The following is a 14,304-nucleotide window of genomic DNA, read 5'->3' as shown; positions in this document are numbered from 1 at the left end:
ACTGAGCATTTCCACCTGCACAGAGCATTTCTTGCTGATTGGCTGTTGGGATTTAACTTGATTAACACCTGCACAGAGTATTTCCATACTGACAGTATGTCTTTATTCAAGTGTTTTGGTAGGTATTTCAAGCTTTTCTGCTCCAGCATTGGAATGCGGGGCATGTAACGTTTTTTTTTTATTTTTGAAAATCAACAGTTTGCATTATGCAATTAAAAATACCTAACCAATAAAGTAGGGAATAGCTATCCAACTGTTGTTCTAGTTGTATGTTACTTCATATTATAGTTATATCAATGTAAATCATTGTTTTCCCTTGTGTTTCTGATTCTTTCCCTGCCATGTGGTAAAATGTGGTGAACCCATCGCTGTATTTGCTCCAAAGCAAATATTGGCCTTTCTAGTTTTATTCTGAACTTCAAGTTTGTGCTAAGGCCACACTGCGTTAATTTTATGGATTTTATCACCTGATTTTGAACTAAAAAAACTTGATTAACACCTGCACACTGAGCATTTCCATACTGACAGTATGTCTTTATTCAAGTGTTTTGGTAGGTATTTCAAGCTTTTCTGCTCCAGCATTGGAATGCGGGGCATGAACGTTTTTTTTTATTTTGAAAATCAACAGTTTGCATTATGCAATTAAAAATCCTAACCAATAAAGTAGGGAATAGCTATCCAACTGTTGTTCTAGTTGTATGTTACTTCATATTATAGTTATATCAATGTAAATCATTGTTTTCCCTTGTGTTTCTGATTCTTTCCCTGCCATGTGGTAAAATGTGGTGAACCCATCGCTGTATTTGCTCCAAAGCAAATATTGGCCTTTCTAGTTTTATTCTGAACTTCAAGTTTGTGCTAAGGCCACACTGCGTTAATTTTATGGATTTTATCACCTGATTTTGAACTAAAAATTGTTGCCTTCTGACAGTGGTCAACATACCAAAAATGGGCAAGGGTGTCTGTTGCCATGCTGGAAAGTGGATGGCAGATGAATATGATCTGATTTAGGCTCTGATTTAATGTTTTGTCTTTTACTTTGATGCAATGTTGTATTTTATTTATACCTTTATTTTATTTTATTTTATTTAATAACTAAAAACTTAATTTTTGAAGTTGTTTCAGTGATGCTATAATATCTGTTTTAATCAACATAGCCTAACTGTGACTCCACTGGTATGGTACTTTAAGAGCTCCCTACCAAGATAAGTAATTGAGAAGATCAGTAGTTAGGATTAGGATTGGGCCGAATACGAATTTATGTTCGTTGTTTCTTAGAATGTGTCAGTTACCTTTTGTTTATTTAGAACCTTCTTTAGAACATGGATTGTTTTTGTTTATTTAGAACTTAATTCTTGTACCGGAAATTTCCTCACTTTGTACTGATGAAAGCTAGTGGATACTAGCTGAAACGTTTACACATTAAAATTTCAATTATCCAGTTGAAAAAGACTAAACAGCTTTATCTATTTATGTTCGTTGCTGTCCAGGTAGCAAATCTATCATACACAGTTGACTACAATTAATAAGAGACAATACAATGTTGTTGCTTTTTTCTCAATTCTTTAATATGGTGGCAACAAAACTGTCGGGATGTGAAAGTGGTGCAAGAAGAAAGAGAAGTGCGGCATGTCCACAGAACAGTGGATCACAGTGTATCACAGTGGATCACAGTGGATCACAGTGGATCACAGTGGGTCACAGTGGAACCCAGTGGATCGCAGTGGATCACAATGGAACCCAGTGGATCACAGTGGATCACAGTGGAACCCAGTGGAACCCAGTGGATCACAGTGGATCCCAATGGAACCCAGTGGATCACAGTGGTCACAATGGAACCCAGTGGATCACAGTGAAACACAGTGGATCACAGTGGATCACAATGAAATCCAGTGGAACCCAGTGGATCACAGTGGATCACAGTGGATCACAATGGAACCCAGTGGATCACAATGGATCACAGTGGATCACATTGGAACCCAGTGGATCAAAGTGGATCACAGTGGATCACGGTGGAACACAGTGATCCCGAGATCTAGATCTTCTGCATCTCAGTGAATCCCTCCAGATCACCGACCTTGTATTCCTGGAGCAACAAGAACAAGAACAACATTACGTTATTCCAGGTCAACCATCAAATTATTTCTTTTATTGAAACATATTGATAAAACATGGTGAGGGCACACTCACCATGGTTAGTTACACACTTATATTCATGCTGCCACCGACACATAAGACAATACATAATACATAGGAACGAAGAACCTCTTGAACATAGATGTACTAGAATATCGTCAAACAAAGGAGCTTATATTTCCTTGGTCAAACCATCAGTTTACAGCAGCTTCAAAACCTAGCAGGTCCCCAATAAGATAATTGTTGTATCAGTAATAGCAACATGTTGACTAACTAGAAACCTTTACATAGATGTTTTTGGCGACGTCTCATGGAGGAGCCTAATGGTACAGTATTGTGTGCAGTTTGCAAGAATTCTAGAAATTGTACAGGAATTTTGTCCACAGGCATGGAATGTCCACAGGAATGCTCTGTTTGTTGACATGCCCGCATTCCTGGAAACCCTTTGGAAAACCTCTCTGCCCCGGATGCCCTACTTTCTGTGACCCCGTGGCTCGTTCACTATACACTCAGGGAGGGGGGGGGGGGGGGGTAGGGTACCAAGGCTTCCTCAAAACCATAAAATCATGGCAGTGCCGTGCAAACAATAACCCTAAAAGCAACCACGGTCGCCATGGCAATGTGTGTTTTCATTGCCAGTCTTGTTTCTAGATGTCTTACCGTACGGATGGTCTTGTCGTCCAGCCAGCGGCGTGTCTGCCGGACCACCAGACCGTTCCCGTCATGGTTCGGGTGCACGGAGACCAGGGTGTCTCCTTCCATGGTGTAGGTCACCTGTAGGGTGAGAGGAAGAATTGAACTTTACAAGTCCAGGGATGCCAGAGTAAACAGTGCAATTTTACGGAATACAGTGCAAGTTTACTACTATACAGTGCAATTTTATGGAATACAGTGCAATCGTATTAGCATATAGTGCAATTTCACGGAATACAGTGCAAGTTTACTAATGACGTTGAATGACGTAACCTAGGCCCGGCTTTCCAGTGACGCCGCTGACGGAGCGTACACACATCTTTCTGTGTTTTTCGAGCGAATTCGGACCGTTCTCGTAGATAGACCCTTAGTCAAATCACTACATACTACGTATACACACAGGGCATGTTACAACACAGGGATCATTACCTTCGCCAAGAAGGTTATGTTTTCGTAGGCGTTCGTGTCTCTCTCTCTCTCTGTGTGTGTGTGTGTGTGTGTGTGTGTGTGTGTGTGTGTGAGCACGATGACTCAAAAAGGCTAAGATGGATTGTCTTGATACTTGGTAAGTGGGTAGGTCTTCATGAGACGTGGAACTGATTAGATTTTTGGCCTCCTAGCGGCTTGTTATGGTACTGCAGCTGAACTTCCGGTTTTGATATCTCGTGATCTGGACATGCTAGGGTCATGAAATTTAAATGGTAGATAGCCCTTGTGCTGGGAATAAAGTGACATGAGTGTGAGCCCCCTAGCTGCTTGCACTGGAACTGCAGGGGCGTTAGTTGTAAATGTTTAAAGGCGGATAACTCATGAACCGATTGATGGATCGTCATGAATTTTGGCATGTAGGTAGCTGAAGTAATGCTTGACATAATAATATTACAATTATGCAAATATTAATGTAATTTGCATAATTAATGAGGAAATTTTATAAATCAGCTGCATTCCATGATAGGATTATTCAAGCTTGTGACATATGTACTAAGAACGGCAGAAATACAGGCAGATATATATTATGCAAATGAGGACTTAATTTGCATAATTAATGAGAAAATTTTATGATTACATAGTGGTAACTGCCTGGAATTTCATACTTTGGATATTTGAATGTTATGTGATGGTGAACATAATTAAACATAACTTATTCAAATAAGGACTCATTTGCATAATTTATAAGGAAATGCTATACTGGCATTCTTTGATAAGATAAGACTGTATTTTGGTGTAGAATATGATCAACTGATATAATTGATGCAATATAGGATCCTATTTGCACAATCAGGGGGATTAATCTATAATTTCTTAGTTATAAAGGCTAACATCATTTGGCGAAGGTATGAGATCGTGGAACTCTAGTTTCGTATTCGCTCGAAAAAGACAGAAATATGTGAGTCAGCGGCATCCGCCATCTTGAAACTCAAGGAAAGCAGGGTCCAAGTCACGTGATTCAACGTCACTAGTAAAATTGCACTGTATTCCGCAAAATTGCACTGTATACTCTGTCACCCCTGAAGTCGTAGAATAGAAGGGACCCAAAGCATATTATGTTACGGACATATTGAGGGCATACAAGACAAATTGAATGTAATGTGGGTTCCCAAAACAAACTGTCATGTTATTTACAGTTAGCGTGACACTGTAGATTTCCAAGCTAGGCATACTGAGAATAAGCCATCTCAAAGATCTGAGTGCGCATGTGCAGTCCTGATGCATTGTGGTCTATGCACTGATGCATTATGGTCTATATCCTGATGCATTGTGGTCCACGTTCAAGACTTTGAAAAAATTGACTCTTTTTGCAACGTCCTGTTGTATTACAGCTGAAGGACTATAATGGTTTTCTATGATGTGACAGAAACTCACAGTAAGATAGCTCTATCTTCTCAAAACCAGTGATGATTTAAACGACATACATCATTTTCACACTACCCATAATGCCTAGTGCTGGTCACGGATATAACGTAAGAAGCGGATAGACTCCAAACAGAAGTAACATGGTGCCATTTCAGTAGATATCCAGTAGTTTTTCTTTAGTTTGGCAAAGTTATTAGTCTTGGTCACATATGTAGGCAAGTTGTTTACAAGCCTAATGTAGGTCACAGTCTTCAAAATGATGAATATCCAGTTGAATTTTAGCGTTAGGTTGTGGTTGCTTCGATAGTGACTTACCCATGATGCACTTGGAACTGTCATGGCGCCGTGACCAGCACTTACTAATAGGCATTATGGGAAGTGTGAAAATCATCAATTCCTCTTCCACGTACCTTCCTCTTTTTCCCGGTTGGGTCGGTCTCGTCACACTCCTGTCCGAGAGTGAAGGTGTTCTCAGCGGTCTTGCCCAGCAGGGTGCCCTTACTGGTGAAGCTGTTCCCGGACACTGTGATCTCAAGCGGGAACTCTGCATCTTTCATCATCGCCTGAGCCTCGGCCGGGATTCCTGAGATCAAGAATAAAGCATTTGTCAAATCATAATTTTTTTTTGCATTGAAAAACATTTTATGTGAAGCAAACCCACAGAGATGGTGGGGGGAGAGGAATAAATTTAAATTTCTGCAACTTATCATCAACTGCTCACCGAGTCCCCTGGGAGTCAGACTAGTATCGGGTCGTTAGCCGTTTTCCTTCGGCAACCAAGAGACCTTCGCCCGCTTATCAAAATTACCGCTACGGAGTTGGGCCCGAGGTGAGTTGGGCGGCCCTATTCTTTGAAAATACTGAAAATTTGTCCAATTTCGTGTGTCGGAAATTATAGTTCAAGCCTTTTTTCGTAATGACTTCTACTAACACAGATGAACTTTCAAGCTAACATTTGTCCGTACCCTCTACGTTTCACAATACTCCGATTTAAAGCACCGTCTGTCTCAGTCTGTATCGTAGAAAACGGTCGATATCGATTAATCATCTCTCCTTGCTAATAAGTAACTCGACTCCGCGTGGATCGAAGTTCGCCAGTGGGGGGCGTGTAGCTGTGGTGCAGTGACCTTCAATCACCTTGAAAAAATCTTACCAAGGACAAAACCTTTCGATGGCTACGTCTGTAACTTAATTGTTTTTAACGAAGACCTAAAATACCATAATCATTATAATTATTATCTATGAGCAGATAGCCAACATCACACAATCATCTAGACACATATTTACATGAAAGTATATCTTCAATGTTAACCAATGTAGAGGCTCTTGTAAACGAATAACGTCGCTACCACATAGCTACAAAATTCTCTACGTGTTCAACTTTGGGGTCTGCAAAAGGATAACCTTGCTGGTCTGAAAGATACGCTAGTTAGTACTTCAAGTTCTCTAAAGCATTTTGAAGTCTTTCTTCAATGTTAACTAACGTAAGGCTCTTGTAAACGAATAAAGTCGCTACCACATAGGTACAAAAATTCTCTACGTGTTCAATTTTGGGGTTGGCACAAGAATAAACTTGCTGGTCTCTTTTGGAAGATACACTAGTTAGTACTTCAAATTCTCTAAATCATTTTGTGACAAAAAAAAGTATCAAATACCCATTTTGGTCATGATCTCTCCATAGTTGTCGGAGCGCTTGGTTCCCTTCCAGGTACCGGTACCTTTAGCCAAGTCAAACGGCATTTTGGACGATTTTTCTCGGGTGAGAGGAAAAGACCAGACGAGAGCGTCACCTGCTAGAAGTCCGAGTTAAAGTGGGAGGAACCGCTGTACGACAAGTTATATAAAAGGTCGACTGGTGGCGTGGAAGGTAAAGTACACACGGTCAACACCATATATGGCTATGTAGCCAGGTTGTACGACATGTGTAGGCACATTTGGCTGTTTGACAACCGGCTGTTGCTACGTTCCATGCAAATATTTGCCTGACCTATAGTGTAATGCTGTTAACAGTTAGTCTACTGTTACCATTACATTGTTACTATTGTAGTACCATACCGTGGCATATTTGCACCTCTTTCACACATGAAATCTATACAATACTAATTCTTCTAACTCTGTAATACCCAAAATGATCATATTTGGAAAATCGCAACACTTATGATACTATTGATTCATACGTGACCCAAAGTTTAACTTATCTTTTTCATCTCACACACGCAATCAATAGACATGACTCATTCGTGGAGCAAAGTCTACCATATATTCTCAATAATAACTTCAAGGACATTCAGTACAACTACTCTGTCAAAACGTACATGAAGGAAGGAAGAACTTTATTGCACGACAATTTCACATGGTACAATGTATGGCAAACTACATAAAGAGAGTAACAAACAATAAAAGTAAGTGTGTTGAACAAGACCTAATGTGGAATAAAACCTAACAAATCTGTATCATAATTATTCAAATAATAAGGGATAGCACAAGTCTATGATAAAGTGTTACAATCGAGTGGGATAATCACAAGTTTCGGAATTTTTTCTAATAACAAAGTATTCCTTTACATATCTTCCAATTTTTAAGTTTTGGGGACCTTTACATGTAAAGATATATTCACTGTCTCCAACATCGAGACTCCTGAAATCTATTGTACTTAATTCGAGAAATGTAAATAGCTTGTCACGTATAACATCATATTTGGTACATTCCATAACAAAATGAAATTCATGTGCGATGTAAAACGTATCCAAAAGAAGCACTGTGTTGGTCTACATGATTACATGCGAATAAAGTATATTTTTATGATATCAAGCTTGTAACTCTCATGCTGAATTTACCAATCTATATATGTTCCTTGACCCTTTTCAAAGTTTAATGTAACCACTCAACTACTCTGCAAACACATTACCTCATTGCTAGGTTCTCAATGTGTGCTTGACAGTGAGTGAATGGCAAGCTGATTTGTATTGAACTGTACACGTGGCTTATACAAGGTAGATACGGGGCTGTGCAGTATTTGCATAGCCAGTGGTCTTCATGTAAGTAAGGCCATGTTGATTTGATTATATGGATGACATCCGCGCGCGCATGAATTTTTGTCCGTTTCCAAAAAAAAAAGCTTTCAACCATACTGTAAATCGTACAAAACTGTTGTAAAATTAGCAAATATATACCGTAAGTTTCCAAGAAAATATTGGAAAGCTATACCAATGTCCAAGAATGCAAAAAAGCAAGCAAAAAAGACGTAAATTGTAAAGAAATGAATTTAAAGACTATATTATTCGCCATACCATATTCTGTGTCATTTGTTCAACCTTCATGACCACGTAGATTTCATGATGAAAGCAACTTGTTTTTTGCCAAACTTTGACAAACCTTTTTTTATTCGTACGCTCGCATCAGTTTTGGGGTTCTTAGAGGATGTCATCCATATAATCAAATCAACATGGCCTAATTGGTCTTCAATATGGCCAATTATACAACGCCAGGGTCAATAATTTAGATTTTTTGAGCCTCGGTCCACCCTTCTTGATCTCCAACCTTGTATCCCTTGAAGAACAATAAATGACAATGCATTGTCATTTAACGGAGTGACAAGGACAACCTTTATGTAGTTATTGACAGGGACTCTGACCTGGAATAACAATGAACGTAATTGCATATTCACGCCCTACATGGGTCAAATGCACTTAGTTAGACGTACATGTACAAGGGTAGAAGGAACAATTCTTTGCTACATCTGTATCTACAGGATCTCTATCTAATCTTCCTTTGAAACATGTATGAACAACTTAACATGGTTTTTACATCGTGATTATTGGATGTCATACTATGTTTGAACAGTTCTGCTTTCGGTAAGTGTGCATATTCCTGTTCTATTAAACTGTAAGGAACTAAACTAGAAACATTTGCAAAGCAAATGCATAATGTTTACCTTCGCATATGGTCTGCTCTGTTAATTCCTACATTCATATATATGGTCAGACAGGAGTATAAATCCCTCCTACTATAAGATTGCAACATTATGTAACCCAACACCAGTTACCATGGTGAGAAACGTCAACAAATCAGGTCATTGGCCAGGTCAGAGGTCAGTATTTGGAACAGGAAGAAGAAACGTAGCAGACACAATATGTTTTCCTTCGGTAAACATAATAAAGGATTTCATTGTCTGTGTAAAGTGAGCATTTAAAACAAGGAATAAAAAACAGCCAACTCAACATCCACACCGAATGTACTTTTCGATCCTCCTAACCATAAAAGAGAAGTATGCTTCTAGCTCTCTCGAAGGAACTGATTTCTACCACAATTTGCCAGTCTTACATGTAGTATGGTCTTGTCGTCCGTCCACCGGAGTGTCTGTTGGACCACCAGTCCCTTCCCGTCATAGTCAGGGTACACGTACACCAGGGTGTCTCCCTCCATGGTATAGGTCACCTGTGGGGTGACAGCAGTGAATGCAAGATTTTGGCTACGTCTCAGGGAGGAGCCTAATACACAGTATTGTGTGCATTTTGCAAGAATTCTAGGAATTGTACAGGAATTTTGTCCACAGGAATGGAATGTCCACAGGCATGTCTCTGACCCACATCTATGCCCACATTCCTGGAAACCCTTGGGAAGACCTCTCTGCCCCGGATGGCCCTACTTTCTGTGACCCCGGTGCTCATTCACTATACACTCAGGGGAGGAGTGCACTGTATCTGTCTAGACTTACCAGGTCTTCCACAAAATCATGAAATGATGGCAGTGTCATGCAAACAATAACCCTGACAGCAACCACCGTCGCCATGGCAATGTATGTTTTCATTGCCAGTCTTGTTATGCTAGAAATGTTACATTTGCAAAGCAAATGCATCATGTTTACCTTCACACATGGTCAGCTCTCATGTTAATTCTTACTCAAACACATTCATATAAATGTACATCAATTTGTTTTACTTCTACGAAGGTAGACATAATTACTTGGTAACATTGTTAGTAACTCTAGCTGCCGTGGGCTACGGAGGATGGCACCTAGACCAGAGCCTCAGAGGAGGCGAAATTCAGTGCGCTCGTGAATGTCATCCATAGCAAGACTGGCAATGAAAAAATACATTGCCATGGCGACGGTGGTTGCTGTTAGGGTTATTGTTTGCATGGCACTGTCATGATTTCATGATTTTGAGGAAGCCTTGGTATCCTACAATCCCCTCTGAGTGTATAGTGAACGAGCCCGGGGTCACAGAAAGTAGGGCATCCGGGGCAGACAGGTTTTCCCAAGGGTTTCCAGGAATGTAGGACTGTCAACAGACAGAACAAGTAGACATCCCTGTGGACATTCCATGCCTGTGGACAAAATTCCTGTACAATTCCTAGAATTCTTGCGAACTGCACACAATACTGTACCATTAGGCTCCTCCCTGAGACGTCGCCAAAATTAAATCAGTGTGGCCTAATACAGACTGGATGTATTGTGAATGTACCACCCACCTTCCTCTTGTTCCCCGCTGCGTCTGTTTCCTCACTCTCCTGTCCTAGTGTACAGACTGGATGTTTTGTGAATGTACCACCCACCTTCCTCTTGTTCCCCACTGCGTCTGTTTCCTCACTCTCCTGTCCTAGTGTGTCAGACTGGATGTTTTGTGAATGTACCACCCACCTTCCTCTTGTTTCCCACTGCGTCTGTTTCCTCACTCTCCTGTCCTAGTGTACAGACTGGATGTTTTGTGAATGTACCACCCACCTTCCTCTTGTTTCCCACTGCGTCTGTTTCCTCACTCTCCTGTCCTAGTGTACAGACTGGATGTTTTGTGAATGTACCACCCACCTTCCTCTTGTTTCCCACTGCGTCTGCTTCCTCACTCTCCTGTCCTAGTGTACAGACTAGGGCTGCGTACCTAAACGTAACATCAGGTACAGGTACAGGTACTGGTACAGAGGTTTAGGTACAGGTCCGGACCTGTACCTGTACCTGAACAATTTGACAAATTAACACGTGTTCTTCACTTCTTTAATCATGACACAGAAACAATAATAAAGTGTTGGAGGGAAGGGAAAATGACTGACCTCTGACCTGATTTGAGTTTGTTGACCAATCACAACCCTGGATCAGACACACTCTCGCGATGTCTCGTGAGACTGAGGATCTCAAATCAATCGACGGTGTTTACGTCTTTTCCAGTGCTAATTTTTCGTCTTTGTGGTAGGATTTACCTATCTTTAGTCATATACATGGTGTAAACTAGCTATTTCGGTATATACTCGTTACTTCATGATCCGGTATTTTGGACCTGTACCGAAACGATTTTTACGGTATTGGACCGGTACAGTGTACCGGTCCGCAGCCCTAGTACAGACTGGATGTTTTGTGAATGTACCACCCACCTTCCTCTTGTTTCCCACTGCGTCTGTTTCCTCACTCTCCTGTCCTAGTGTACAGACTGGATGTTTTGTGAATGTACCACCCACCTTCCTCTTGTTCCCCACTACGTCTGTTTCCTCACTCTCCTGTCCTAGTGTACAGACTGGATGTTTTGTGAATGTACCACCCACCTTCCTCTTGTTCCCCACTGCGTCTGTTTCCTCACTCTCCTGTCCTAGTGTGTGAGTGTTCGCACATTCCCGACCAAATATTGTCCTGTCAGTAAACGTGTCACCAGACACTGTCACTTCTTTCTTAATCTCTGAGGCAAGGAGCTTCTCAAGGGCCTCTGGTGGGACTCCTGAAGAAGAAAAAATTAACATTGGCATGTTTGGTATTGAAGGTTTACTATTTATGCTTATTTAGCACCTTTATTTCATGGTAATGCCACACCAATTTAATTTGTTGTTTCTCGGATTATTTCAGAGAAAATATGAAGCGACAGGTAGAAAAAAAACAGGCCAAGGTACTCCGTAAAGGCCGGAAATGTTACGATATGAGTCATGAAGTCAACATACCAGGCTGGTTTATAATTCAAACAATAGATTTTGAACTTTTAATAAAAAAAAGTTGCATTGTTACATTGAAAAACTTTAACAACTAGGAAGAAAATGACTTTCTTATCCCGTTGGGGCCAAAATATGTCTTTCATTGAGCATTTTGCCGTTGATTCAGAACCTATTTATTTGTTACAATTCAGAAAAAATGGACTAGGCAAATCAGAGAAACAACAATTTAAATTGGTATGGCCTAATGAGAGAGTAAATCCAAACAAGAATTTGACAATTACACTTAATTAAAAGTTTTCTGATAAGATACAGTCGAAAATTTAAAAGTAGTATAATCGCCACTCCCTAACTAATGTTTAAATAGTTAGCTGTCTTGTGTGAGTACACTGGGTCAAAGGTCAATGACCGCTAGGTGACGTTATTTAGCACACATGACGAAACATATCCTCTATATAACCACCTTAAAAACGTCGGTCTAAAACGCATTTCTTGAGGCTGCCTTTCAACTGAACATACACAATGGTATCTACGTATTAGGATTATAAAGTTGAGATATCATGTGCCGTTATATATACCGTAACGTATACTGTATGGGTTACACAGTATACGTACACAGTATACGTATACGTGTGGGTTACACGGGTTTGGGTTAAGTTGAATGACTTGCATAATCCGCAAGGCTTATACCAGTTAGTAGTATATATCTAAACGTGGCACATGATATGGATACAGACTTCAGTTACGTGGTGAACTCCTAACAACTCCATTGAATGATCGTACGTCTGAACATGTACGTTAAACCATAAAAAACGAATACCAAGTTTCTGCATGATCTCTCCAAAGTTGTCGGATTTCCCGGTGATCTTATAAGTGCCAGATATTTTCTTTAAGTCAAACGACATTCTAAGATGATCGTGGAGACAGGTGACAGGTTTCTTGACCGGTAAAACGGCTTGCAGGGGTGAACCGAAGTGGGGACCGGGTATATGTGACACCTAGTCAGCCGTCACGCCACGTACTAAATCGAACGCGTTTCGAACCGTTTTTATTTGCAGTTCGAATCGATCCGCGATCCCTAGAAACGCCGTTGCTAAGGAAACTCTTTTCGCGCGGCAGTTGGATGAAATTTCATCCGACTTTCACAGCTGCGTTGAGCCTGGTTGGTGGCATTATTACCTACGTTGCGTTACATGTACCAGACGGGAATGCCATGTACTCTTGACATAATCAATTTTTGGAGGGTTTTATAACGTATTTTGTTAGATAATTGGTCATATTTGCTAAACAGTGAAATCGTCAAAATGGCGGTGCCGAACTGAGCTAAATTTTCGACGAAATTCACATTGGGGGCATTTGCATGTCGCCCTCGATTCTGTCTTATATGACTATTGAGTAAGATTCGTTGAATCTTCGACTATGTCTCTTGTGAAAATCTTGTTGGATCAAAATCTGGAAATGTTTGTATATTCATATCTACCGGGGTCACATCCTCGGCCGTTTTACGCCAAAAGTTCTAAAACGTTGGTTTAGTTGATTCTAGTGCAACCGGCGTTTTAGCACAAGTTGCGGTGCTGATGTACCGTCTCAATATTGTCAAAGGATGCCTACAGACACAGACTACGTAAGTACGAACTGAATCAGCAAATGCTTTCTTACTCTTGCAGGTATTATTACTAAAATCCAACGGTGCGGGTCTGGCGTCTGGTCTGTGGAACGCGCTTGAAGCCCGCGCTGTTTTTGGAACGAAAACGATGCCTCTGATGAGGTGGCCTCGCGCGATTACGAAGGAAGCTCATTACGTCCCCAAAATTGATAACAAATTATATACGGACAGAAAGAAGAGACTTCAGGCTATTTTACGCACTAGATTTCTTTTTGTTGTGAAAACTGAAATAAGGTAAAAACATCGGAGGAATTTCCACCAAAATCAAGTGGTTTCAGGTCATATTATCAAACGAGCAGAGGTTAACAATCGTTTTAAAAAGTCACTAGGAGTAAAATAGGAAGCTTAATATTCACAGATACAATGAAATAATGAAGATATATAGTTATAAACTCAAGCAACAAGCTTTGTAGTAAGAGGTCCGGACTCCCGGGGGTTATAGAACGTAAAGTTGTCTCAAAACTGCGCGCGGTTCGCCGTGAGAGTCAATCATAAATCTTATGGTCAGATTTATATCAATTCGGGTTTGTGAATTGACTTGAAACTCGGAATCCATACACAGGAGACCATTGTTAACATAATTCCACATGGAAATTTACGTTCTACGGAGCGAGGACCTGTCCAGAGTAGGTGATAACTAAAAATGTCAAACCTGGCTCGTTCTATTCTGGAATCAAAATTATGACATGACCTCGCGCGTTTTGGGGGCATCTGCATGTCGCCCTCGAAATCGATAACAAGTTATATATCAACACAAACTAGAATCTTTGCTCTTTCATACACACTAGATTTCCTGTTGGATCAGAATCTACAACAAGTTAGAAATGAGAACGGGATTTCCACGAAAATTACCTGCTTTCAGGTCAAATTTTTGAAAGGATCACGGTATGCCATTGCTTCAAAAATGTATAGGAGTAACAAATGAAGCTTACACATTATCAATAAGTTAAAGTTAGGAAGATAAATGGTTGCAGACCTCAGCTACAAGCTTTCAGGTAAGGCGTGTCGGCCTCCGAAATCATGGAACGGACTACTTTCTTTCGCGG

At 40.5% G+C, this 14,304-nt stretch overlaps 2 protein-coding genes across 2 annotated transcripts; one reads left to right on the top strand and one right to left on the bottom strand.

Annotated features, from left to right (window-relative positions):
• Nucleotides 1-1,551: 1,551 nt before the first annotated feature.
• LOC109475990 lies at nucleotides 1,552-12,545 on the bottom strand. The gene is made up of 7 exons (XM_019776799.1): nucleotides 12,413-12,545; nucleotides 11,218-11,387; nucleotides 9,007-9,120; nucleotides 6,339-6,486; nucleotides 5,094-5,266; nucleotides 2,797-2,910; nucleotides 1,552-2,086 (listed from the first exon to the last, which is right to left on the bottom strand). Exons 1-7 carry the CDS (start codon nucleotides 12,495-12,497, stop codon nucleotides 2,036-2,038), a joined length of 855 nt encoding a protein of 284 aa, XP_019632358.1. The 5' UTR covers nucleotides 12,498-12,545; the 3' UTR covers nucleotides 1,552-2,035.
• On the top strand, nucleotides 1,571-2,026 carry LOC109475991. The gene has a single exon (XM_019776800.1). The coding sequence runs from the start codon at nucleotides 1,571-1,573 to the stop codon at nucleotides 2,024-2,026; it is 456 nt and encodes a 151-aa protein (XP_019632359.1).
• Nucleotides 12,546-14,304: the final 1,759 nt, after the last annotated feature.

Source organism: Branchiostoma belcheri, unplaced genomic scaffold, assembly GCF_001625305.1.
Source record: "Branchiostoma belcheri isolate BF01 breed outbred unplaced genomic scaffold, Haploidv18h27 scaffold36, whole genome shotgun sequence".
NCBI classification, from domain to species: domain Eukaryota; kingdom Metazoa; phylum Chordata; class Leptocardii; order Amphioxiformes; family Branchiostomatidae; genus Branchiostoma; species Branchiostoma belcheri.
Note: the sequence above shows the minus strand (reverse complement) of the source record. Positions and strands in the feature narration are given on the sequence as shown.